Raw genomic sequence first — 27,568 nt, 5'->3', positions numbered from 1 at the left:
CTATTTTTTAAAAAAGAGACTAGAGAAAGAGAATCAATTCTTTTCTTTTCCGGGAGATGGTTATTTAGTAATACAGTATCACTCACTCCGGTTGACTTCATCACAGCAGAACCTTTGTAGTTATGGCTCATAAAAAGAAAATGTCACTCCAATATCCCCATTTATACCTAAGTCTCCATTTGGGGCTGTGCTCAATAGAAGTACTCACTTGTCTCTTGGAAACTCCCACTTGGGGTCTTCCGGCAGTTCATACTCAGAGACCCCTGCCAGCATGGGGGTGTCTGCTGTTGAGGAGAGGCGTGTTGTTATCCTCACCAGTGGGGTGTTGGAGTTCATGGAGGAGCTGGACTCAGCAGAAACCTGGATACAAAATGCAGAGACACAGATGTAATCCTGGTTCCACCTGGTAAGGCTGGAAGCCGGCCAGAGCCCAGCCAGATGGTCAACTCTTAGAAAGGAAGAAAAGTGGCCAAAATCATGAATGTAAGACCAAAACCACTGGATTCCATCTCCTCCCATCGATGCAGTACTAAATCTCATCCAAATTACATGTTCCTAAGGCCTGGTTTTCAAACAACATTTGCAGACAGTGCCTGATCCAAATGTGAAGTCTTCTCTCTGCCCTAATTCCTCCATATGGTCACTGGAGGGCACAGAGACAAACCCCACGGGCTTCACTGGTGCCTCAGTTATTACCTGTCCCGGAGCCCCCAATAATCAGTCGCCCTGCAGACCAGCCCAGACCATAAATCAATGTTGCGCTTATGAAATTCCCTAAGAATTTGGGAGCTATCAGCTCTTCAATATTTTTTGTCTTTTGAAATGTGAAGGAGAATATCTCCAGGAACTAGCTTTAGGATTTGAATGTGAAAGGCATTCCAGTAGCTCCAAGCGCCTTTATTCAAAGTAACCTGACACCCAGGCACTGGGGGCCATTCTTGCTTCCCTCCAGTCCTTCTGGGTAACCGTTGATGCCCATGCCATTCAGTGAAAATCAAATGACTACCTCTTGTCAACTTCCATTTCAGGGCCTGGTGGATTGAATGGGATGAAGAGTCAAGGGAAAGAAAAATACGTCTTTATTCCCCATCGCACGGGGAAATCTCCTCTCCTACCTGGCGGTGTGTGGGGCTTCAGTGAGGTTTCTCATTTACCCTCACCCATTTCAGTCTGCATCTCACAAAATGGTCGTTTCTCAAATATATCATCTTCCTTGTGCTAGTTTCTAGGAAGCAAAACATGTGCTTCCTCTGAGGATCTCCCTCAGAGGATTACTACACAATTTGGTCCATTCATGGGATGCTTGAACACCACCTTACTGTAAACCATGAACAAGACTTTGGCCCAAGATAGTTGGGGTTAACCATGACCTGTCAAAGCAGCCCACCCGCCTACCCACCTTGGTTCTGTCCCCTGCATGACTGCCCATGTCAACCGTCCTCCCCAGCTGTGCTTACAAACACCTTTTAAATCAAGGAGCCAAGATTCAGTGCAGATGGACCAAGTGAGTCGGGATAAACTTTCACAAGGTGGAACCTGGACCCTTCCCACAGGGAACCTGTAGTTCTCTGGGAACGTTCTATTCAAAAAGCTTGACTCTCTCCTTCGTTAACCCAGGTTGCCCTTCATTGGAAACCCGAGAAGAGGACCAAGAATGGTTGGGAGGAAAATCACTTTAAGAATAGGAAGCACGTTTCAGTATTAAAATCAAGAAGTAGGTAATTTTTAACGCAAAATTTCTATCATCTTTTAAGACGAGTACTTTTCTGAGCCTTCTGAGAAGGCTTCTGGCAGAGGGAGTTAGTCCTAAATTTTTTTATGTAGACAAAATGAGCAACATTTATTCACTGTGAGCGTTGTAAATAATTTTTTTCCAAGAGAAACTGAAAAATCATTCATTTTGGAGCTAAGAGAAGCATCGTGGGTAGATTAGGCTCCAAGAGGCGGAAGCCTCACACCCAAGTGTCTGGGTCACACAGACAAATGGTAGATGCAAGGAGGAAAGGTGAATGTGAACACCCACGGAATCCACCCCTGCCTCCCCACTGAAGACATGAACTAGGGAGGGACCCGCCCTGGCCAAACAGACAACAGCTTCAAAGACCCTCTACAGACCCCTTGTGGGGCCCGATCTCACTGCAGTGCGCCAACCTCAGCTGCAGGGCCATCAGAGGATACCATCAAATCTCCAGTTTCCACTGACCACATAAATGTCAAAAGGTGCAGACGCAGTGAAGGGCTCAGAAAGATTCAGAAGCAGGTTTGGCTAAAGATACTTGCCCAAATCCTAATGCCCTGTGTCAGAGCCATGGGCTGTGGATGCAAAAGGAGGCTGGTATTTACAAAGACCAAAAAGTCTCTGGAATATTCTCCCACATAAAGAGGCAAAAATCCCCATTCTTTGGGAACTTGCACTTGAAGGTCACAGGCAAAAAGATCCAGAAAATCAGTAAAAGTCAGCCTCGCAGTGAAATGAGACAGACCCCCCCGCAAAGGCTGAGATCCAGCAGACTCCCAAGCCGGGACAGTCCCTCTGCGTGGCCATCATCACCGGACTGGCAGGATGCCCAGGACCCCACTACAGGGTGCATGGTGGGAGGCAGTCAATGGCAAGGAGCAATTCATGGGGAAAGAAACGGGAGGGCACAGTTCTGGGTGAAGAGCCCTATCTGGGCTTCTGTGCCTTGTCCTCAAAGAACAACGCACTCACCAGCAAGGCTTATGGAATACGGTGTGTGACAGCAGCCGCCAAAGGTGAGGAGAGAGAACACTGACCATTTTTTCAGGACGGATATATAAGAGACTTAGCAGTTTGGGGGAGAAAGATTAGGAGTTGAGGGAGGGGGTAGAATAAGTCTCACTTCAGGACTTTCTAGACCATTTGAATTTTATGACCATACATACCTCTCTCTTTCATGTTTTAAAAAAAGCAAAATTTTTAAACAATAAAAATATTTTTCAGACTGATAAGAATCTCAACTGAGGCATGTCTCGGGGAAAAGAAAATGGAGAGCATATGCTTGAAATATACCGACTTCATAAATGAGTTAAAAATGATGAGATCATTGTTTTCACCTCTTCTCTGTGCTACCAGGCTGAGTATTGTGGCACTTTCCATGCGGGTACCCCAGTGACGGCCCCCTACCCACACAGCCAACCCTCGCTGTGCCCTTCCTCTGCTAATCGTTTATGAAGTGGGACCCTGCATCGGAAGGCAGCATCTTGACCAACTGCACCCAAGGGGGGTTGTGCAGTCTGACTGTCGGGGTCCCCGACCCAGTTCTAACATTCGCTGACTGTGAGAGCTTCAGGAAGTCACTTAACCTTCCTAAACTCAAGATTCCTTATCTGTTAAAGGGAAACGTTTCTCACTGCACAGAGTTACAGTGAGGATGAAATGAGGTCACCTCTTTATAGTGTTTAGTGCTGAGCCTAGCACTTGCTAAGAGCTCACGTAACATTTGTTACGAGCACCAGTCATTTTACTTAGCACCCTTCTAGAATCATTTGCTGCCCAGATCCATGGGCGCTTATGATGGCACCTCCCTCTGCGGAACTTCTGATGCTCCCTCTCTGAAACCTCAGAATGTGCCATATGTCATACTGTGTGCCCTGGGGAAGAACGAAAACCCGCTGGCTTTACAGGCTGACTGCACAATAGGATATGCCTTCCTGGTTTGGAAGATGAGACCCTCTGCTCACAGCCAGGATGGGCTGCAGCGAACGGAAGAGCAAACCCAGTAAATAAAGTGTTCGGGGGACAGAGGATCTGGGGACAGTCCCAGGACAGGAGCAAAGGTGGACCGTCAGAACGTCCTAATGACAAATATGGCTTAGAGGCAACCTAAGAACAGAAAAACTGAACCTTCAGTCAGAAGTTAACTGCTCTGTGGCTAACCTACGACCCAAAAGGAATCTTCACCCACAAACCTGTAGCAGAAGTTCACACACACATCCATCTTCTCCTAAACAGAGTCTCTCAACAAGGTTCTCACATGAAAGTTCATAAAATGGAAAAGATTTCCAAAGTTGGTTGCTGTCATTATTATTAAAATTTAAAAACTGTGTTTACAAAAAGGATTACTTACGGAAATTTAGTTCAGGTTAAGCGTAGAGGTTTAGAGTCAATACACAAACCCGGAAAATACTTTTGTAAAAAACACACAGGGAAAAAAAGGTAAGAAAACGCCAAATGCTAAGCAACTATAGATTTCAATCGCTCTAAGGAGGTATGTCTTAATTTTACCTCCATGCATTTTTACTATGCTTTTAAAATCCCCTCTGGGACTGTAAAGTATGACTGGCTTTCTCCTCACTCCGTTTTACTCTGAGAGCTAACGTGTTTCCAGGGTTTGGCAAGAGCCCTTGCAGGCGATTCTTCCATGGTTCAAATGCCATGTTTTACTGAGGCGTCTTTCCTCCAGACCATGCCCCTCAAGGAACTCCCACTGCCCAACTTCAAATCCTGTGACTAATTCAGATTATAACCACCCCCCCCTTTTTTTGCACAAAATCATCTTCCCTATCAGATATTCTTTTTCAATTCCAGGGTTTCCTGTTTATCTAACTTAAAAATATTCCATTGATGATGATAATTAAGTTATCTATAAACAATCAACGTTAACACTCTAATAAACTGTCTTCCCGATCCCAAATCCTGGCAGGCACTTTCTCAGTATGTATTTTCACAGTCTCAATTCAGCTTCCTCACTTTCCGGAATCTCTTTACATGTGCCATAAATCAAACTTTTAACTAAATGTGCTTTTTGTGTATTTCCACAGTACATATGGGAGGTTAAGCAGAGGAAGTGGGGTTTTTTTATTTTATTTCTTTTTAAAGGGCCACCAGGAAACCATGTTATCTCTTTATACTAGATTAGCTTGAACAACTAACTAGCAGGGACCTCAGAGAGAACAGAGCAGGCAGAAGTGGCGACGAACATGTGTGTGTTTATTCCTGAGAACTAACAAGCACCCCCGGACCACAGCCAGCCACAGAAACCCTGGCTCGAGTAGACTGTGAATCCACATTCCCAAAGCAGAACATAAGGCTTTGGAGTTCTAATATTCATTTGCTAGAAGCCCTGCTCACCACTGCCCTCCAGCCAAACAAAATGTTCTCACCACCTCAAATCAGGTGGCAAGATAAAGGCTCAAAGGGTTGCTGGGGTTGGATTTGTTTCTCCTCTACAATGAAATTTAGGTAACTAAGTAGTTTATCAGACACTCACTCTTCTCCCTCAAGCTTCCCCCCAAGATTCACAGTAAACCTGCCAGAGCAATGGCTCGCCAGTCCCACACAGGCTGGTTCTTGTTAGAGGATCACATCTGCCAAAATCCAGGTCAGATCTTAAACGGTCATATCTTTCAGAGGCTGAGAGGAGAGAATAGCCAAATGGGGGGCAGAAAGGGCGAGGCGCCCACACAAAAGGGCAGATTCCAGCCAAGCCATCCATGACCATTCTCATTACCAAAATGTTTCCTGGAACCAATGAGCTTTCAATTAGACCATGTGATTGACCAAAATACAGAAAATGTTCTGAGATCATGCCGTTTAGCTGCTAGGTAGTAAATGAGCTTCCAGAAGTGGACCTACCCTTCATGGAATTTGGTGTGTTTAATAACCATTAATACACAGCCCCAAGAGCTGGCTCCGGAGTGACATGCACTGCCACGCCCCCTGCATCTGCCATGCCCCCTGCATCTGCCACGCCCCCTGCATCGTGGTCCTGCTCTTCACGTCCTTGGGAAGGTGCCATTTGCCTCGAAGGTATTGTTCTAAAACATGACCTTGATTGCCCTTGATTTTTCTCTGGTTTTCAATCGACCTGCATCAGCAAACAAGAGGGTGAAACTCAAGTCTGAGAAAAAAATACCCAGCAGCCCCTTTCTGAGATGCCAACGGTGGTGAGAGTGAGTGCACTGCACACACGTGTCTACCTATCCAGGAGATGGGTTTATCTGTGGAGACAGTAAATCGCCATCCTGCCCTATGGAAACCTCTGGCTCCAGAGAAAGAATCTGATGTACTCACTGAAAAACCGATTCAATGAACCCAGCAACACCACATGCCTCCTAAACAAATATCCTCAGTTCCCTATGCACCCCTCCCCTGCATCTAGCTGATTGGTGCAAAGCACAGAAAGTAAAGCGCCCTCTTCAACTCGTGGATGTGCAAAGGCTGCTTCACAATGGCCAGGCTGCCCAATCACAGCCCTGGAGACCTATATGAGATCCAACAAGCTCACAAAGATGCCCTCCTGCTGGGTCCCTTTACTGGGTGGCCAACGAGTAGGAGCAGATGAGCAAGTGACTGGCAGTGTCCAGAGCAAGGGCCACCCACCCCCCCACCAAAAAGTTGTTTGTTTCCCCAGATAGCAAAGCCCATCCAGAGTCTCAAAAAACGCAGGGGTTACTGGGAAATGATCACAAGGAATTTCTTCTTAGGTATTGGGAGGAAAATATTTTATTTTTTTTTAGGAAAATATTTTTGACAAAATAATACACTGAAATGTCTGTCTTGTGCCAGTAAGTCCAGTACAGATGAATAAATGTCAAAAAGGAAAAACTCACAATAGGATCAAGAAAAAATAACACAATAATTGATTACGTTGAGTGAAACGCTGTGTGTCAGGTAAGGGCGAGGGTCAGGGCCAAGAAGATAAAACTCAGACTCCATCATGAAGTCACTGGGTGCTACCTATACGACAGAGGAGGTTGGGTGAATGCAGCATGAAAAGTGGCCTCATAAATGCCTACGGACAACCCATCCTCAAGGCATCTGATTACAGGCTCACCTGTCGCCAGGTTAAGGCATGCTTGGCATCCCTGTGGTATTTTGTCTTTCATCAACATATCTGTCGGCCTTTCTGGGGATTTCATTCCAGCTACAGTCCAATAACCCTCTTTTATGCAGTTACCTGATAGCCATCTCCTTCTCCCCCAAAGGAACTGTGCTTCTAGACCAAGCGTTCTTTGTGAAGAATCACGCATCCCATTTTGACATGCATGAGGAGCTGTGGTGTGTCAACATTCCTCCATATAAATTCATCTCCCAGAGATTCATTTCTCCAGGGCACTGGTATTTTCCCACTTTCCTCTTCTTCTCTTATACTACTTGACCCTAGTGAAACACAAGGCAATTCCATTTCTAATGAAGCCCACCCTCTCCAATAACCTTGGAGCCACTGGCGAAGGTGACAGACCATGCCTTACATGGAACCCGGGTGAGACAAAGCACTCAAAAGATTATGATGAGAAAAAGGAAGGAGGGGGGGAGAAAACAGGAGGAAGAATCCTAACGTTCCCTTCAACTACACAAGGGAGTGTGGGGAAGTGACCAAGTTAGGTGGAGATGGACAATCAAGAAAGGCCAGTCAGCCAGGGAGAAACGAAAACATGACTAAGGTTGAGTCAAGGGGATTTTAAGGGCATCTGCCTTCTTTTATTGAGTAAAAAAGACGGGCACTGTAACAGCTGCAAAAAAAAAGATGATGGAATAATTATGGGACAGTGGTCTAGCTACACCAAATTACAGGTTTCCTCTAGAAGGTAACATTTTCCCGCTATTAGGAAAATAAAAATAGAGATGAAAACACCTTTTTTCAATTCCCTAAGGCCAGGTTTTCAAGATGGTGGCGGTAAGAAGGGCCCAGAAGTAACTGGAAAGAAGGGAGGATGGGTAGGGGTGGCAAGACCACCTGAAGGTCACTGACCATGTCAGAGCCACCTTAGGACTGGACTCTCCCAGAATCAGGCAAGTGGCCTCATCATTGCTTCCCTGGCCTCAAGGATGATAGTGGTGTCATTTTAATAACAGTAGTATTCTTGGTGGTGGGAGTGACTCAACAGATACCTTTTACCTGCTCACTCTTAATACAATTTGAGCTTTCACCTGCACTTAACACACATTCCAAATGATAGCCTCAGCCTCCATGAAAAAAGATCCGCTTGAAACATGGCTTCAAAGAAGTCAGCAAGGACCCACTCAGCCCAGAGTTTGGAGCTGGGTTGAGAACAGCCAGCTGGGTGCCAAAACTGCTGCTGACCAGCTGGTGCCTAATCCTTCCTAATGCCTTGTCCAGAAATTGTCATCGCCGCCACCTTAAGTCCTGGGAGGGGTAAGTCTGGGATTAACCCAGAGTTTCTCCAAGTCCATCTCAGAATCACCTGAGGACTTGCTTCCAATGCAGTTTCCTGGTCCCATTCAACCCCTACAGAACCAGCATCTCTGGGGCTGAGACTAAGGACTGCAATTTTAACAAGCACCCTGTAAATTGTACTAAAATACACACTGAATTAGAGCCAGTGTTCACTGTTTTTACTTGCTGTTTCAAGAAAAAGAAAGGGGAAAAAAAACAACTTTTATTTGAACCAAGTTCCAAATAGTTTCGTAAACGCTTTGCATTCACATCTGCCTTCTCCTTCCATCTTCATGAACAAAGAGGAAAGAGACAACAAACTTCCTGTCCCACTTGGTTTTGCAGGGCTTTGATTTGAGGCAGAGGTGTAGGCTTTCTCTTGCCCCATCTCCCCAAAGCCAAATTAAGCTGATCAGAAGGCCCATATAAGCAAACAGGAACCACCAAAGACCAGGTTCAGGTTAACAATCTGTTGCCTATTCAATACAGAAATCATTCTAGCACCGACCCACAGTCACACTTGTGAACGATTAACAATAACGTAATACATGCATACAGTTCTATTTTAAGAATCAGAGAGGTCGAGCCAAAATTCAGCTTTGGCAAAAACATCATGGGCCGATTTAAATCAAGGAGTAGCTCAGCTTCACCTCCGGCTCATAGGTTTCTGACCTTGATTTAAAAAAATGAGTCAAAGAAAACTAGAGTCCCTCCCTTTCCAACTAATGGCATAAGCCTGTCTCAAAAAAAAGCATTAAATCACAGGGGACAAAAGTGGCCTACGCTTCAAAGGGACCGCTGCGCTGGGTCTCATCAAACACACAAGGGCCCTGCCTCCCCGTGTTACTTTCAGTCCTGCTGATTGGCTCTCTGAGTCTCACACCCTTGTACTTTCTTGCCCTGGAAACTTGATTCGACTGACCCCACTGACACATGAGGACTTGACTCTCCAAGCCCCAAACGCAAATCGGACGGCCACTAAGAGCTACATCGGAACCGATCACACTGAGACGCTCACAGAAGTAGGTGGCATCGGATCAGAAGGAAAGACCCAAGAGCTGGCTGGGGCACGCAGGAGGGGTAAATTTCTTCAAACTCTTTATCTACTTTCTGTTACCTGTCTCCGCAAGGGAATGCGCTTGGTCAGCTTGTGCACAGCTGGCTGGCTGCTGAAGTCCGGCTTCTTGGTCGTGGTCTTCATTCGGCACACAATGACGGTCACCACCATACAGGCGATTAAGAAGACCCCTATGCAGTAAATGGCTATCTCCAGGTAGTCTGGGGAAGCTGTGATCTCCTTTTCTCTTACAGGAGCTGAAGTGTAGATCACAGGGGAGGAACAGATAAGCAAGCCACAGAATTAGGACACTGGATTGGTGAGTCCTGGCATAACTAAAGGATGCAAAAGCCAACAACCGTTCACAAGGATGGGCTTCGCAGTGACTCAGTGCTGCAGAGTGGTGTGGGCCATGGGCCTGCCATGTAACTCTCCCGAATGAAGGTAAGTAACGAAGGGCTCCTCGCTTTACCACCAGGGCCCACGCTGTCACTATCTCTAGCCTCAGTGGGCCTCTGCAATCCAGTGGTCGTGTTGGATCGGCTGCCACCAAAGGCACAAAGGGCAGGCTGCGAGACCACCTTCTGTTAGCCATTTGGGCAAAACAGGACAGTCAACCGCACCCTTAACAAAAGGAATGTCTTCCATGATGGTCTCTGATGCAAGCCCAATAAAAAATTGTTACATATGAACAATGACCTCTTTTGTGTCTGAAGGGACAGTGCCTCAGTCTTATTTAGGAAAGCTTGTACAAAGGTGACAGGGTGACTTACCCCAGATGAACACAGTTCCATGTGAAATGAAATAAGTATTCATCCAGTAGGCTGGCCCGAAAAAGTGTCCAATTTTTTAATATATATGTATTATTCAACTAAATACACAAATGCATTTCCTATAAAGACTGAGTTGTTCATAATATAGAATCATTATGCCCGCACCATAAAACATCTGTAATGTTCCTTAATGAATAACCATTCAAATTTTTGTGCATCTGGGTATAGTGATACATCACTACAACTTTTCTCTTAAAGAAAAAATAGAAATGGGATGGCACGAAAATATACATATAATGACTTGAGTTAGAACGTTTTTATGGCAACTTCCAATAATGTCTGCTCCCTCCTTAGTCCTCAGTGGTGAATCTACAAGCAGTGTATTTCCAAACAGTATTTTTCTCAAACTGCATGTTTAGTTAATGTGCTAGTACTGTCAGGCAAATGGGTTAAGAAGTGCCAGTTAGGCACTTGCAGAATGCAGCACTGGAAGTAAAAGCAAGCTCAATGTAAGAGGCCTCTCATTGTTTCAAAGCACATATTCATGGAGCGGATTCACAACCAAAGGAAAAATGGATGCAATAGTATTATTTAAAGCTTACACATTTCAAATCAGAAAAATATTTGCAAGACAGTCAAAACTCTCAGCAGCACAGCACAGAATGAAATAATCAATTTATTTTTACTAGCTATAAAATAAGCATGCAGGTAGGCACCGTACTCTAAACATAAGGAATTAATAACTTGAGTGGAGCATCATGAGCTAGCAAATGACAGTCTGTGCAGTTTCACAAAGGAAACGATAAAGAGGTAGCTATGTTGAAGTAGACACCGATTTTCAGGCAAGTTTGACGAGGATAGAGACATCGGTTAAAGATTCAGGCAGCAGCAATATTTAGGCAACAGGGCTTCGCTGATGTTGATTTCTCTGTAGGGCAGAAATAACATCAAGCCCAAGATGGCAAGAGCATGCTTTGCAGTAAAAGCAAACTGAGAGTCCCTTCTGTCGGCACATGCAGCAAGCCCCCGATTTCCAAGGAAGGTACCACACCGCTTCTGTGCACCCTGCACGTAGGGGTGCTTCTCCCCAGGCACCTCAACATACATCCATCTATTTATATCTCGTTAAAAATAGTAAGTGGAATAAAAATACAAATGGGATTTTAGCAAAATGGAATTTGAAAGGAGAAGAAATTACTTTGAATTTCACAAAGTAATTCAACTTCAAGAGAAATGGGGATGGGTGAATTTATACATTGACTCAATGACTCACAAAAAAACATAAGATCCCTTTAGGTTTTAAGGGTGAAATTTCACTTGATCATAAATGTGCGTGGGGGATCTCATTGTAAGTGAATTTCCAAGACAACTGTCTTGTCCCTGGGGGATGATTTTAAACATTTTTTTAAAAAAATCTTTATACAAGGCTAAAAGGTTCCATTTCTGAGAACAGAAGCTGTGTTAATTTTATAGCAATCAACCACGAAAAGGAAAAAAACCATGGAGAGAAAGAGCAGTATATACCTGGCAGAACTGTCAACCATGCAGAGTGAAAGGATATCCCAATAGAATTACCCGCCAAGCACGTATATTCCCCCGCATCCTCAAAAGTTACATTCCGAATATAGAGAACCTCAATCTCTTTGTCCGTGGTATTTACACCGGCGGCCTAGAAAACAAGGGAAGCAAGAGAAAAGGCTAGACGACACAGGAATGATTGTGGAGGGGGCCATGGAACCAGGAGGCGTCGCACCGGGGGCTCCGGTCGGTGCTGGCCACCGGAAGATTCCGATTGCAGCCCATCCACAAAGCCCACAACCGAGAGACACTGAGCGACACTGAGCAGCTCACCTCCACAGGCCCGTCACCACACCAGCTTCACCACCTAGACATGCATGCAATCAAACACATGGAAAAATCAACCCACAGAGATCCATTCTCTTGGCCACTGGTTTGTTTTTGCTTTGGATTTAGGATGGTTTTCCAAAAGTATAGCACCCAAAAGTCCAAGTTGGGCTCTGGTTCTGTTGGCTGCAGATTCCCGCCTTGAGAAAAGGATGGTTCTGTCTCAATTATTGTGCTGTAAACCAAAACACTGCAGATAAGCCCAAGGGGACATCTTACACATCCTTCTGGCCCTGTGGGAACCAACCAGGGTGGAGGGTCATCTTGGTTACCAGGCTCTGGTTACTTTTACTCCTGCATAACCATCTTGACTTACATTGCATGTGAAAAATAAATAAATATGGAAGAAAGCATGATCTTGATAGCAATGGAACTGGGCTTTTGGTTTGTTTCTTTCTTTTTTAATACAAAGATTTGAATGTTAGTCATGACAAACTAAGAATGTGAATCTGCTGCCTTCAGTAGCTTCCAGCAGCACATTCATTAAATGGACTTCCTCCGAATTGGGGATAGCAAGGACAAGGAAGTTATCTCCTAAGTATTGGTTACACAACCAAGGAAATGATGCTTTCTCAGACAAATTATACCATGCCAATATTTCTCTTAAAAAAATTGGGGCAGAAGGAGGTATGAGTTCTGCTGATCGGCAATGCCACAAATTCAACAGGCATGAAGGTGTGTGTTTAAAATGGTGTTTACGGGCAGTAATGATGGGAAATGTGCAGCCCAAACAAGATAAACCAGAAGGAATGACTTAAAAACTGGGTGGGGTGGAGGGTAATCTTTAGAAGAAATTAGAGCAAACACTTTGAACATTGTGGGCATTTTTCCATGGCTGCTGGCATCATACCAGCTGCATCACCAAAGAAAGATTATTACGAATATACCGAGGCCTCAGAATTATCCTATAAGCTGCCTGGAGTCTCCCAAAGCACCAAGTCTTTTCAGCTTCTATATCCAGCCTTCTTTAAAAAAAACAAAACAAAAAAACCAAAAAACATTGTTACCTTGCTGTTTTGGCAGAACAGTGAGCCAGGCAGACTGGTTGGCCTGCCCTATATAATTGGAGACCTTACATATATACTCCCCAGCATCCGCCTCAGTCACATTGAACAGAGCCAGCACTTCTGCATTGGAACTATTTATCCCCGAGTGCTGGAACAGACACAGGAGAACAATATAACGGCCAGCCAAGAAGGACTTCGCACTGTCTAGGGTCCCACCACCAACACACCACAAGAAAACAACCTCCATTACATGTAAACAACAGTATTAAAGGGATATGCATTTAGGAAGAACAAAGTAAGTCAACTGGTGGATAACGGAGGTGACCCAATAGAGAGGGGTGAAAGGGTGCGATGGATCCTTGGCAGAATGGATTAGAAGTTCCCCCAGGTCAGTCACCTTTCTCCGGCTTTGTGACCCTTGGTGTTCCCAGCTGGAGAGAACACCTCATTGGTTGAGAGTTCTTAGTTGAGCTACCTATGTTCTATTGGAAGGCTGTTCTTTTTTAAGGACATGCTCTATGAGCAACTCAGTGTGGGGACATATGGTGGGCAGTGGGCTAGGAAGCTGTACAGACTTAGCTGCCGTTTGCTATCACCATCCTGAACAGCAAGACAGATCTAAAAAATAAAGAGGCTGATGCTGTTAAAACACGGACTTGCAAGGACCCAAATAAGAAATACAAGGAGAAAGGTAGTTTCCTTGTTCAACGTTTCACTAGCACGGAACCATTTTCTAAAGTCTACTGTCTACATTGCATGCGAATACAACGCAATGTAGACAATAAACTTTCAAAGGAATAAGGGATTCCCCTTTGAAAAGGAAAATCTAAATTGTTTCTAAAAAGTGGCTACTAAAATTTGATCCTAATGTCATATTAAGAGAAAACAACATCAGCGTTAACAGTCAACTTCGGTACATGGCTTAGCGTTTACAAAGCTCTTTCCATCTACTCCATCCTATTTATTCCAAACAACCGCCCTGGAAGGGAGATGACATCATGACCCCCACTTTTATAGATGTGCAGCTGAGCGTAAATATCTCGCCTAAGCTCTCAGGGCTGATAGATGGGGAAGTATTCTGACTCCAACTGCAGTCGTCCCTCCAGTACCCCAAAATTCCCTTCTGAAATTTTACTAGCAAGCCTACTGATCTCTTAATTCCCGAACACACTCTGTACTGGACAGCCGAGTCAGAGAATCATCTTCTCTCAAAGTCAATAGGAAATCAAAAACCCGTGGCCGCACCCATTAAGGAATCCCCCACTGGAGGTACCTGTGGATTCAGAAAGTCCTCACCTTCAAAACCTTGAGGTAGGGCAATCCGTCAGGACCGTATTTACTGCCGTTCTTTTCCACGTGTTTGATCCACTGGATGTGGGGCTGGGCATCACTGTAGACTTTGCAGACAAACTCCACATCACCTCCAACCACAGTGGAGGCGTTGGCGGGCAGTCCAGCTTGGAGGATGGGCCGGTGTGGCGATCGTTCTGATGGCGAGAGGGAAGAAAGGGGCCGTGGGGATGGGAGGGGGAGAGACGAATCCATAAGTGGTGTTGTCCAGAAGGCTGTTTGTGAACTCAAGCCAAAAAGTTCTCAAGTCTGCTGGCTGACGTCTTTGAAATAACACGGCCGCCCAACGCACAACAAAAACGACTTCAAAGGAGACTGCTGGAGCGCAACCCTCGTAAAAAGAATACTTATTTAGAAAACCGAGAAAAGAACTTACTATATCTCAAGTTATGGGTTGTCCATGGCCACCTAATGAACAAGGGAAAAGAATTTGACAATCCCAAAGACACGTGGCAGGGGAATGGGTACCTCTTCACTTATTCCATTTGGGATATCGGAAACTCACCTTGATCATAAGCTTAACTTCACAGGCAGGTGACAAGACGAACTTGCAGTCACCAAAAATGGCTCCTATATCCAGTACCTCCCAATACATTTCTAAGCTGCTCTGAGAAGACTTTTATCCCTTGTTTTAATAAGAAAATAAGCTAAAAGCTAAAGCCCAAAGTTACGTACAAACTGAATGAACAACTGGTTTTCTCTCTTTATCACATAATTTACTCCATTCATTCATTTTTTTATCCACCCATTTATTTCCTTGATAAATATTAAGTGTTACTTGTGTGGCAAATGCTAGATGCACAAGGAAACATTCCCTGGCTTATTCAGATGTGACACCAAAATGAAACATAAGAAGACACCAGATCCCAAATCCTGTCTTAAAGGAGGCACCATACAGGGTAGGCTAGCAATTACTCCCCACCCTCACTTGCCTTATCTCTCTTCTCTCTAGGGAAAGAGTTCCCAAGAAAGGACACCCCCTCTTGTCTCATGCCTGGAAAGGTTCCTCTCCAGTTCAGAGGTGGTCTCTGCAGAACTCTTGTAGAGGCAGCTGTGTCAAGGTGTGTGAACAACTATCCACAGCGTCCTCAAGAATCAAATAACAGGCCAGTCTGCTGTGTGATCTTGTCCACAAAGCACTAGAATTACAAACTAACTGGAACCTTCCTACATGGCACCTCGGTCAAGAGCCACACGTACCCATCATCCATCCGTTCACAAATATCACCCCATCCCCACATACCTGCACACACCAGGCCATCCTCCCTACCTCCCTCTCTGCATGGGGGTACCACTGCCTCTAACTTCTAGCTTAAAAATTGCCAGGGGAAATGAGGAGACCACAAGCGGCCAACACACAAAAGATGTCTCCACTGCACCTGGTATCCCCGTGCACTGGGCTGGGAACAGCAAATTTGAATGATAGATATCTAAGCCTTTCTATATTTGAGCCTTTCAGATTAAAATGTCATTTGGTGGAATTTGTTGGACAAGAGCCAGACCATGTGCAAATTGATTTTACTGCATAAGCCTGTTGCTGGTCTTTAAAAACTTAGAAAAAAAAAAAAAAAGAAAAAGAAAAGATAAAAAGAAAAAGTTCTCATAGTTACTCTCAGCACATTTCATTCCAGAAATCACTTCACAGACACCTACATTTTCACATGAGAAAGATAAGGATTTCAGGGCCCCAAAGAAATCATTCATTTGCCCCAATATCACCCAGATAGGCTGAGCAAAGAGCCCAGAAGTCAAGGCTCCTAGTTTTTGTGGGCAGAAAATCTCAAAGCTGGGATCCCCTCAAACATCACCAGATACCCTCACGCGCTGGCTGACACACCCCAGTACCCAGTGATGAGCCAGTGTGAGCCTCCTGGTCAGGCCTGGCAGCCAGCTGGATGCCACAGGGACCTGCCTGCAGCTGGCAGGGATGGAGGGCTGGCTTCACCCCGGCTCGCCCCATCCACGTGAGAACAGAATTAATTCCACACACACGCTGCTCCTCCCAAGAGACTTAACAGGGCCAGGGGAGCTGTCCTCTGGGCTGGACACTGTCAGCCAACCTCACAAAGTGTGGCTCTTTGTACCGATCAAACATTGAGGTGGTTTACTCCTTCCCATAGGAGTGAATTTTAGGTATCAATTCCTTCTCTGGCTCAGTTTTCCAGTTCTGCGCACACGTGTTTGTGTGTTCAAAGATAAATATTTACAGTGGACCTAAATATTTATTCTTAGAAACAAAGGTACTATAAAATCTTAAATGTCATAAGCCAGATCAACTGAATTTCAAACCACGTCCTCTTTCTTAAACATACTTGTTTCTAATAAATCTTTTCACAAGCAAACATTGTGCGTGTAATACCAAATCACGGTGCCCTGCGAACAATGGGCGCTTTCATGCAGCCCGACATCTCTGGCCCGCGCCAGCCTTCAGCGGGGAGTTTAGTCACTGGGGCAACCCTGGCAGGGCCCACTACAGAGCTGCAGTCTTGTTTTACTTGTGGTCAGCGTGCTGTTGAGCTCCAGTTATTAAGTTATTCCATTGCTATCCGGACTATTTAAAAAAAAAAATCCTTTGCAATGGTTTAATGTTATTGCATTTGCAAATTACAGCATACCAAATGTTGCCCGCTTACAGTCTTGAATTCATCCTTTCAAATTTTCTCACCTTATACAAAATAACCTCTTAACCACCCCCACTCCCCCTCGGCCCTTTCTCACTTTTGGTACAGAAACTGCAAGCGGATCACTCCGTAATCGAAACCTTACACCATCTTCCAAAACTTATTACAGCTGCCTTCAGTATAAAATGAAACCTTAGAGAATGTTATTTAAAATGTTTTTAAAAAGTCAGTAGGCCTCATGTTTCGTTTCTCCACATCAGGCTTTGATTTCCTTTGCAACCTTATTCTCTGCCCTGAAACAAGTCGGGGAACGAGGCCTGAAACATCTTGGAGGAGGCCCGGGATGCCAGCAGCTGCAGAGCACAGCACTCCTCTCCTCAGATCCTTCAGCGATCACTCTTCCTTGGTGTCCCATCAGACCCCTAAGGACAGTGATCAGTAGCAGGGGATGACAGCGCATGGAGTCCTGTTCTAACTTCCAAAAACCTGGGGTAAAAGCAGGGTGCAGCCGGCAGCTGGGGGGGCAAGCTGGGTGGCAGGTCCTACGGGCATGAGCAGAGCAGGTGGCCCCGGGGCCGGGCCCAGTGGGAACACGGCGGGGATGGTGGGCACAAAGACCCTGCAACCGCTAACATGCTCTCCCAGAACCTCCCAGGCCCGGGGCAAACCAAACCCCTCGGGTTTGCAACGCTTTTGGCAGCAAACTAACATAAAAAGACTCCGTCGATGAATTATCTCTGGATGAGAACAAAACCCAGAGCTCGCTCAGCTCGCTCTTCTATGTGATAACAAAAGTCACATCATCTCCCCCAGGAAGGATTTACAGTTTTAGGCAAGGTTCTCTTACAACATGTTTAATTCTCAGACACTATGTAAAACAGATTTTTCTTCTTACAGGGAAGTGAAATAAATACATGGAAAACAGAAAAGCTGACGAGCACCTCACCTGTGTCTTTACTGCAATTGTAAAATATAGATACTCAGAGCTCAGCAGGTTGCAGATGTACAGTACACGGGCCTGAAGGGGACAGGAACCTTTGAAATCTCCATTCTAAGGTCCCTGTGTGAATTTCAAATTAAGACAGAATGGGAAGCAGCCCAAGGGGTGCGGCTGCTGCCGATGGGACAGTTGGCTGCACTGCTGGAATGAGGTTCCACCAAATAAATGCATAGTAAACACAGACTGAAGTGCTGTAAAAAATATTCTCTCCCCCGCCTTCTCTCTCTCTCACTCCCTTTCGTCAAGTGCTCCAAATGAATCCGCTTTACTACAGCAGAAGGCCCAGCTGCTGAGTCTAAATATCGAGACTGACTTTCTCTCAAGTCCTGCTCTGAAGGTGGGAGACCAGGGCGGCAGAAGGAAAACAGGCTGCTTCACTCCAAGAGGTAGAGAGAGAGAGGAGAGAAAATACCTGAGTGACATAGAATAAATCTTTGTTAATTGACCACTGAAACTTTATAACACGCCAGTCCTCCTCTGGACGTAATAATATGTTTGCTCATAAGAGATCTACAACTTTTGCTCTGACACAGCAAAGGCCATAAAAAACGTCCACCGAGCAGTGAGGCCTATGTCTACTGCCTCGGTAACTACACATCCCCGGGACAGAAGGAGAACCAGGTTCTTAAATTACACCTATAAATTAATCAAGCCCAGAGTTGCTGGTTTCCCAGCACACATTGGTCTTCTAAGTGTTTCTCCCGAAAAGTTAAGCAGCGCTTGCCACAAAGAACCATTTCAAAGCCGCTCTCTCTCTGGCAGCAAAACACCAAGAGACTCAAATCACACTGAGTGCCCAGTATTGATCTGGTAACAGCCAGTCTCCTGCTCTCAGGCACCCATTCATTTAAGGAGCGGAGAGAACCTTGCCTGCCCTGTCTTTAAATTAAAATCAAAATTTAATTACCCTTCCTCTAAAACGGCAGTTTCTTAGCAACTCCAAGGGGCTGAACAGGGAAAGAACACTCAGATTTGGAGAACAAGTGAGAACAACCAAGAATTCTTTTTTCTAAAGCCCAGCCCAGCTTTTTTCTCAAGAGTAGGCGGTGGTTGCTTTTGTTGCATAAAAACGCACTAAACCAGTTAGCATGCGGCATGGTTATTAGGGGGAGGCCAATCAAAGCCTTCTGAAGATGGAGGGGCCCAATAACCTGCTAAAGACCTCACGCTAATTACAATTAGTAGAATGAGTTCATTGCCTTGTCAAGACTCTGCCTAATGCATTCAAGCCAGACAGGCTAAAAATCTAGTTCAGCTCTGCGTTTTGCTTTCCCTCAACTTTCTCCAGCCTCTGGAGATTGGCACAAAGGGAGGTCAGAACTAAAACCAACCAGCGGAGAAAGGCAAGGCTAGGATGTAGGATGAGAAGCAGAATCAAAGTACCCATCACTTGTCATCGGATGGCTTGCCACCTTCTACAACACATGAGTGGACTGGGAGGCTGGGCACCTGGAATCACTTTCTAAACAAAAAGGGAAAAGACATTTTTGTAGAAGGTGACTAGTTTGCTGCTCTCTCTCCGTCTGAGGCTTAGCCTCACTTTCCTCCTGCTTGGACATCTGATTCCAGAAAGTCTTGCAGAATTGGGCTGGGAATCCAGCTCCCTCCAAAACATTGATGTTTCTCAGCAGAGTCTGTGGAACAAGAATCTTTGGGGCAAGCTGACATGTCTTCCCTCCAGGGCCAAAGTCCCCCCGTCCCCCCCACCCCCGCCAGCCCCATGACTTATGGAGGCTACACCATGTGAAATGCTAGCAGCAAAACAGCAGTAATTCCTTTGTGCCTGCTCGCTGAGGTGGAGAAGCCGAGTGAAGTGCTGGCTGCGGCTGGGCGGCGTGAGAAGACCAAAGCAGGTGGGGACAAAGTGTCTTCCCTAATTAACGTCATAGACTGTATTATTTGGCTGAGGGTTGAGTGGCTTCTACCAGCTGGGTGTCAATTTAGGTCTCCTTGGGCAAATTACAGGAGCAGGGCTGTGTGTTATTTACACCCCAAATGTTTGGGATACGCTGAGCTCTGCTCCTTCAAAACGTTAAACCGGAACGGAAGACTCTTCGGTGACCACAATTATGCCAAATTGAGGTTCAAAAATGTCTTCCCTTTTCTGAAAAGGGGATCTGGCTTTGGGATGCTGAAAAGTTCTGGGGATGGACAGTGGTGATGACTGCATACGTAACCCTCTGAATGTATTTAATGCCACTGAATTGTACACTCAAAAATAGTTAAAATGGTACATTTTATATTATGGATATTTTATAATTTAAAAAAAGACACAGCAAAGGTGACAGGATCAGAGTGAACAAGATATTTCTAGATCTATAAAACCTACCTTCCCAATTAGCTGAGTGTATTTATCTTGTCCAGTTTACTAAATGAGAGCTTTTCTCTCTCTGGACACAAACAGTCTGCACAAGGTCCCTCCCTATATTGTACTTGGTTTGCACTGATGTAAAACTCAGACGTCAGTCTCCTCAGCCTCCCTCCTGAGGAGATGGGGTAAACACAGCTGAAGGCAGTCATGCTGGGGAGTTCCATCAGAGCCTCAGCACCCCGCCACTTGCCCCAGGGGTGAAAACATCTTTCAACAAAGTGAGATGATCAGCTGGTGTCTGCATAGCTGGGTTTCCTTCATGGGAAGAATATGCTGGAAAGGTTTAAAAAAAATAGTCCAGGAATTAAACACACCCTTTTATTACAAAGGCTGACCTCTGAATTATCTTCTGACCTCTGGAGTATCTTCTCTTAAGCGATTGGCAAAAAAGTTAAAAAACAAACTGCCGGGGAGTCCCCAAAGCCTTAGAATGAAGCTCCTTCCATGAAAAATGTGTTTGCTGACATCTATGAAAAAAAGGACCCAGTTCGTCTACCTCTGGAAATTTGCCCCAGAAAAATATTCACCCAGATGCCCAACAAATAGGTATATATGAAGCTTATTCTCATTATAGCCTCTGGTAAGTGGAAAACAAAAGATGTACACAACCTAGATGCCCACCAATAGGGGAATGATTAAATAAATTATACTATATCCATGACAGAAGGAGACATGGTTCACTAATAATGGGGAAGATTGAGATGTAGAGATGTGGAAAGATGTCCATAGTAATAATATTGACAGGTTTCATCAACTTTCACCGTTAAAAGTCCTTACTTCTGGAGGAAGTCTAGAAAAATACATCACGCTAATCTCTCAGATGCTTTATTTTGCTCCTGGGGTGGTTCAAGCAGAAGCAAAAGCTTTCAGCCCATCTGAGCAAACAAACAAAAAAAAAGGCCTCCCTTTGGTTGGAACCACATGAGAAGTTGTAACAATAAAACCTCATTTGTTTTCCGAGAGACAAACTCAGACACTGAAAATAAAAGTGATCCTAGATATTCCCAGCTAGAAGCATCATCTCAAGAGCAGCTTGAAAATAGTCACCCACCTGACCAAAAGGCTCCCGTCTGAAATCTGCGTCTCTTCTCACTATCCACGTTCCCGGGGTGCCACAAGCCAGCCTGCAGCCCAGCACGATCCCTACTGAACATGCAGTGATGGTATCATCATCACTGAATGGTTTTCTTTTTCTTTTGGCCCAAATGTAAAACTGAAAAGGACTAAATCCTTCGCCTTTCAGTCTCAGCGCAAAGTATATACTGAACCAAATCAATGAGGACTTTTTCGAATAAAGCACAACTTCCAAAAGACCCTTCCAGAAGTACCCAACGCCTGGCTCGCAAAGGTCACTTTCATCCTGATATAATGGAGACTGTGTCTGGGGCCCGATCTGATGTGTTGATCTGAACACTTACATGGGATGGCCAGAATCCCTCCAGGCCTTGTTTGAGAGAATCCCACACGGGGAAAGAAACAAAGGGAAAGTGGTTCTAGCAAGATCCAGGCATCTCTAGCCCTACTGCTCATCTCCTCACTGCGGCAGTTTGGGGTCTTTTGTGCTGTGATATGAGAACTCCAAGAGGGCAACGCCTGTGTCTGAGTCAACGAACTGTCACGTCACCCTCTCAGCCAAGTACAGGCTGCTCCATAGAGAGAGAATTCATCATTACAATACAATAAACACAGATAATGAAATGCCTACTACAGTGCTCTGCTCCATTTTCTCCCTCCAAACCAAGGCAACGATTTTCTCATGTCCTCATCTCTCTCTTCTCAGGAGAAACAGAAAACCTTTCCCATAGACCAACGCCCCGCCCTCTGCCATCTCTTCGCCACCTCCCACCTGCATTTGACCTCATTGCGGTGAAAGACGACAGTGACTCTAGGAACCACCTTTCCAACTTACCCGCCCTCTAAGTTGGGTCTCCATCCCTTTTACAACATTAGGACGTGTCTGCCCTGCCTTCTCCTTGACTAGGAAATTAAACCAAACACAAAGACCATGACTAAGGGAGGGGAACTCATAAAAATGCTCTGGTAGATGAATCATTTAAAAAGGGAAGAAGATGATGATATTTCTACACTCACGTCTTAAGGAGAGTGGGCATGAAACATCCCAAATGGGGTCTTTGCTTTATAAAGAGGACCGTTCATCTAAGCTGTATGAATAAGTGAGTTTAGAGAGAAATTAAAGATGTCTTGCTTTAGAATTTGCAATATGTTAAGAACCACAAAGTTCCAAATATAAAAGTAACTCGTTAAACTGTTTTCCTACTATTTCCATTAAACACGTACTGAAAGAAATCTTGCTAAGTTGTAAATCATTACTGGGCACTAACGGCCATTGGTGAATTTACATTTTCATATCAAGCTTACTTGCCCAGGCTGAATGCAGCAGCTTTCTCTAGCCCCTGGCCCCACCTGCATGATCTCCGGGTGTGGCAAAGAGAACCTCCTCTGACAAGATGCTCTAAGACATTAATTTGTCTGTAACACTTCCACATCCTTTGTCCATCGCAATGTCAAAGATCAGACAAGAGTTCAAATATTAGCCCTCTGCCCAGCCACTTCAGCCAGGCCCCCTGCCAGAATCTACGGCAATCAATCAATAACGCTTCCTTCCTCAACTATGGGGCAGAGGGCAATTGATGGCTTGCAAAGAACAGGGCCAAAGTGCTGATATTGCAAAGTTCGAACATGCCCCCTCCACGCTGGCATGTGCCTGCTCCAACCCCAGGAGCTGGCAACCCACAGACACCACCTACTCTCAATGCCTACAAGGAGTAAGGAACATCTGGCAGGTATCGGTCCTGCAGGAAAGCACTTATTTGCTGGTCTGTACATTTGGGGTGATGTATCTGCCCAGTGGCCAGCTTTTGCCCCCTGGAAACCCTGTTGTGAAACAGGTATGAAAAGCCGCTCTGTAGCAACCAAAAGCTCATTAAACAGTAGCCACCAAAGGAAGTTTTGAAATTTCTGGAAGGAGAGGACTGACCCCTCCTTTAACCAGGGCTGGGCTGCATGCATGTGTCTCTCCCTAGAGATACAAGAGGAGGCATGGGACCGTCTAATGATAGCAACTAACAACCACATGGCACTCTTATTTCATCCTTCCACAAGTGCTACAGGAAAGTGTCATCACCCCCATTTTCCGCATGAGAGAACTGAGGCTCAGCGGTTCCATGATGTCCAAAGGAAGGGAACAGAATTTGAACCGTTCTCCCATGTAACCCCTACCAAAACCTCCAGCAGTGCTATCCCGAAAGAAGTGGAGACCCATGAGGGATGATGAGGTGGTGGCAGTGGTTAGGAAGCAAAGGAGGAAATGGATGATGGAGCCACAAAAGCAGCAACAGAACTTTGCTTCCTACTCAATCCCAGCTCCAGTTCCATGGTTTTAGGCTCACTCAACAAGCCCACTTATACAGGCATTCGCTGTGACCCATTACCTGGCATGGCACCTCAGCCCATGCTCAACGGAGGGGCTTTCTGCCTCCCCCAGCGAGATTTCCCAGCTCCAAGGCTGGCACGCAGAACCAGTATCAGGATAAACACAAGTCTTAAACTCAGGGCAAGAAATGGAAAAGAATTATTTGGCAGCAAGATCAGGAATATGGAAAATCAAACGAGGCCTGGCCAGGAAGCTTCTAGGTCAAGATGCTTCAAGTTCAGAACCCCAAGGGGCTCTGTGAAGCTGAGCCTGGTGAGTGGAAGGGAAAGGCACAAGCGCTGTGACTTAGAATGTGAGAGTCAGGTGTTCAACGTGTTAAAATCTCCGGATACATGGTATTGTGCAGTGTAACGCTACCTATCAAAGTCATTCCTCGTGACATAGAGAAACAAAAGCTTTGTCCAAAAGCCACAATCTGACGGAAACTAGGATACAGAGGGGTCGTCTATAAGCAGCAAGTGAGCAGGAATGATCCTAATTTTGACAGCTTCAGGCATAAACCCACTGATTAATTAATTAACGAGGCCACCACTTCATTTACTTAACCACGACTTTGTTCCAAACCCAAAAAAAGAGTTGAAAATTCACACTGGAAAAGCGTGACTGGTGGGTCTCTAACGTGCCTCAGTCCCTTTCTTCTGCTCGGGGATCACACTGGAACCTTTGTTTCCTCAGGACAGAGGCTGCCCCAAACAGTAAACAATTGATGCAATTTTTCCTTCTCCCTCTGGGGACAGGCTGCCAAAAGCTCTGCGCCAGGTGTCAAGCCCACAGTCAGGCTTATCAGTCAGTGCCTGGAATAAAAGACTTCATTCCTCCTGAACACACACCTGAGGGGGAGGTAGCATCGGGATGGATTCCTTCGTGCTTTCAGGCTGCGTCCCATCATGTCTGGAGCCGAGTGAACGGCGGAATTATGTCAAGGGCCAGTTGACAGCTGGTCTGCCACCGAGCAAGTTGGGGCTGGTGAGGAGGCCTGAGTGATCTCCACGTAGCCAGAGGGATGCCTGGCCCTGGACTGGCTCCCAAACATCCCCAAGACATTATGTGCCACTTAACAGCTCTTGTCCCAGGGGAGGACAAATTCCTGGAAAGTTAGATTGATAGAGGAGGAGGCACACAGCTGGCTTGGCAAACCCACAGGTACCATTTCCACCTATGCTGCACTCTAACCCCCCACAAACATCCAATGCCAGGTGAAAAGCTCAAATGTTATCTGATGACCTCTGGGAATGCAGAACTGGACACCCCCAAAAAAGAAAATTTCAGAATTCAAAACCAAAGGTTGTACATGAGTAAGAACGAGCAACTGGTCTTTTGAATACTTCTCTCTCTCCCCTATCTTTCTCCCGTTTTCGTTTTTTTACAACAAAGAGCTGAACACGGCGTGGGGCTAAGAGCGGACCTTTTTACAGTCTTGCTGCAGCATCCGACGCTGGTCCACACCACAGTCACGCTAACAATGACGTCAGCCTGTGGTGCCTGAGCATGAATCTAGGATTTGAGAAAACCCGGATGGAGGTCCCCAAGCTGGAATTCCTCTAAGTCCTTAGCAAACCACTTACCTCCCCCCGCAGTCTCGCACCTGAATTTCCTCAACTGCAGATGGGGTGAGAGGTAGAGATGGAGGCCAACTCAATGAATTTGGAGCTCTTGAACTCTATGAGCCTCTTCTGCCAAGTCCAGCAACTATGACAGTACTAGGACAGCCTTGATGACAGCATTCACCAAAGGTGGTCAGCTCAGCAGGACACGCAAATGTCAGCCACTGGCCACTTCCATTGGTCCCAATACGGCATTCACGTTGTTCAATAAACTTCGGATTGAGGCTAAGAAAAGTTATTAAAGATGCCTTCTTTAACTTGCCTTCAAGTGTCCGGGTTTAGAAGGGAAGACACCAGCATTTTTTTGCTGGCGACCTAGCTGCCAATTTGGTGTTTTCATCTGTTAACCCAACTGATTACTCATAACCAGGCAATGTGTTGCACTGTGGCCCACGCAAGACAAGCCCACGTCCTAAATATAATGACAGGCATCCTTATAAGGCAGGCAGATTTGAGACAGACACAGAGAGAGGGGCCACAGGGAGACAGAGACAGAGATTGGAGGGACATGTCTACAAGCCAAAGACTGAAGACAGCCACCAGAAACTAGGAAGGAGGCTGAAACAAATTCTCCCTCCACGTCTCCAGAAGGAACCAACCCTGCTGACAACTTCACTTCAGACTTCTGGCTTCCAGAACTGAGACAGAATCAATTTCTGTTGTTTTAAGCCATCCAGCTTGTGGTCGTTTGTTACAGCAGCCCCTGTAGGGCCTGACACAACCATCCTAGGAATGAAGTATTGTCACTCCAACTTTACCAATGAGAAAAAAGAAGCTTAGAAAAGCTAAGTAAGTGTCCCAATTCACTTGCTGCCCTAGTGTGTGGATTGACAGACCTACTACTCTCTCCACAACAGGCTGCCCTTTCTAACGCCAGCGATGCTCCTTCTTTTTTCAGACATAAGGATCGTGCAGCCAAGTTAAACGACTTCTCCTAGGTTGCAGCTACTTGGTGGCAAAACCTGTCAGAACCCACTGCTTCAGACTCATTCACTCACAAACCAGAGCAAAGACTTACCACCTCCTGGGGCCAGCTCTCTGAGGGGAGCCCATTTTATTATCGCCGCAATTACCAAAATGTGGGGCTTCACACTAATTTTCCCCTGCGAGTAAATGGCTGAAAAGTAATGGTGTCAATTTTAATGAGGCTCAAGCAAGGCTCCTGAAAAGGGCTCCCATAAGTGAAAGTATTTCCCTCACACACAACAATGGCGTGCTCTTTAATTCCAGAACCCAAGGACGTCACTTAAATTACATGGCTTTTACGTGAACGTGCTTATGGGAATGTCTCTTCGAGGAAGACTTTCAATAAAAAGATCTCACCCATTTTGATGCTCCTTAATATCTGAACCACAAACCTATGTACCATAGCAACAACAAAAAGAACCTCGGAGAATGAGCACAGGACTTCGCGTTCGCTGGTACAGTCTCTGATTTTCCGTGAAACAGAGACGTAGCTGAGAAGCTGTGATCACGCAGCGATATACGGAGCTTGGACCCGTGGGCCACCAGAAATTCGCCATTCAAGCCTGAGTCCCTTCTGTTTCCACTTGCTGAGAGGTGCAGAATGACAGTCTGCCAAGCCTGTCAGTCTCCATGAAACTCTTTAGCCGACTCAATTCTTATTTTATTAGTGCTTCTCAAAGCAATTACTAGGGTTTTGAGCAAAGATGAGAGTATTTCACACCTCCATCTTTCCTGAAAATGTCTTATACGCCACTGACTTTTGGCTTGTACTTATAAAGAAGGTTCAAGCCTTGGAAAATTGTTAGGGTTGAGCTTTAATGGATATTCCCAACCAGCATTGTGTCACTATTGGCCCACGCTTAGCTGGGCGAGCTCCCAAATTTGTGACATAATCAGGCCTTTCTCTGCATTACTCCATACACTCTTCCTCCCTCCACATTACACCACTGAATCATATGCTCTTTTCAACAAGACCGATTGCCAGAGGATTAACATTAGACAGCACAATTCCATTATTCAGCAGCCCAATGCAAATCCAAGCCTGAACTCTAAGAGAGATTTCAGGGTTTCACAGAGATGAGCTGCCAGAAAGCTCAAAGGGGCGGTGGGGTGAGGGGCTTTTGAATGTTTTACATAACGACTGAACCTAAAACCTGCTATGCGCAAGACGAGCCCCTGGCTGAAGTGGCCGAGCACTGACTCCCCGACTGCTGGAAGGGCCCCAACCAATCTTCATGAATGATTAGAAGACATACGAGAAGCCATAATCCTCCAAAACGGCTACAGCACCATTATTTTATTCCCACAATAAATTACTT

General features: G+C 45.5%; 1 protein-coding gene across 14 annotated transcripts in view; it reads right to left on the bottom strand.

Moving 5' to 3' along the window:
• Positions 1-27,568, bottom strand: part of FGFR2 (fibroblast growth factor receptor 2) — a 100,420-nt gene that overhangs the window by 21,610 nt on the left and 51,242 nt on the right. For 5 of the 14 annotated variants that reach the window (XM_019752939.2, XM_019752934.2, XM_019752941.2 and 2 more), the window contains 4 exons: positions 14,180-14,370; positions 12,884-13,031; positions 9,253-9,455; positions 209-360 (listed from right to left, as the gene is read on the bottom strand). In XM_019752939.2, the coding sequence (XP_019608498.1) occupies positions 209-360; positions 9,253-9,455; positions 12,884-13,031; positions 14,180-14,370 (694 nt within the window). Of the gene's footprint in view, positions 1-208; positions 361-9,252; positions 9,456-11,495; positions 11,641-12,883; positions 13,032-14,179; positions 14,371-27,568 lie in introns of all 14 variants that reach the window. The other 9 variants (XM_019752936.2, XM_019752943.2, XM_019752947.2 and 6 more) reach the window with 4 other exon arrangements.

This window comes from Rhinolophus sinicus, linkage group LG07, assembly GCF_036562045.2.
Source record: "Rhinolophus sinicus isolate RSC01 linkage group LG07, ASM3656204v1, whole genome shotgun sequence".
NCBI lineage: Eukaryota > Metazoa > Chordata > Mammalia > Chiroptera > Rhinolophidae > Rhinolophus > Rhinolophus sinicus.
Note: the sequence above shows the minus strand (reverse complement) of the source record. Positions and strands in the feature narration are given on the sequence as shown.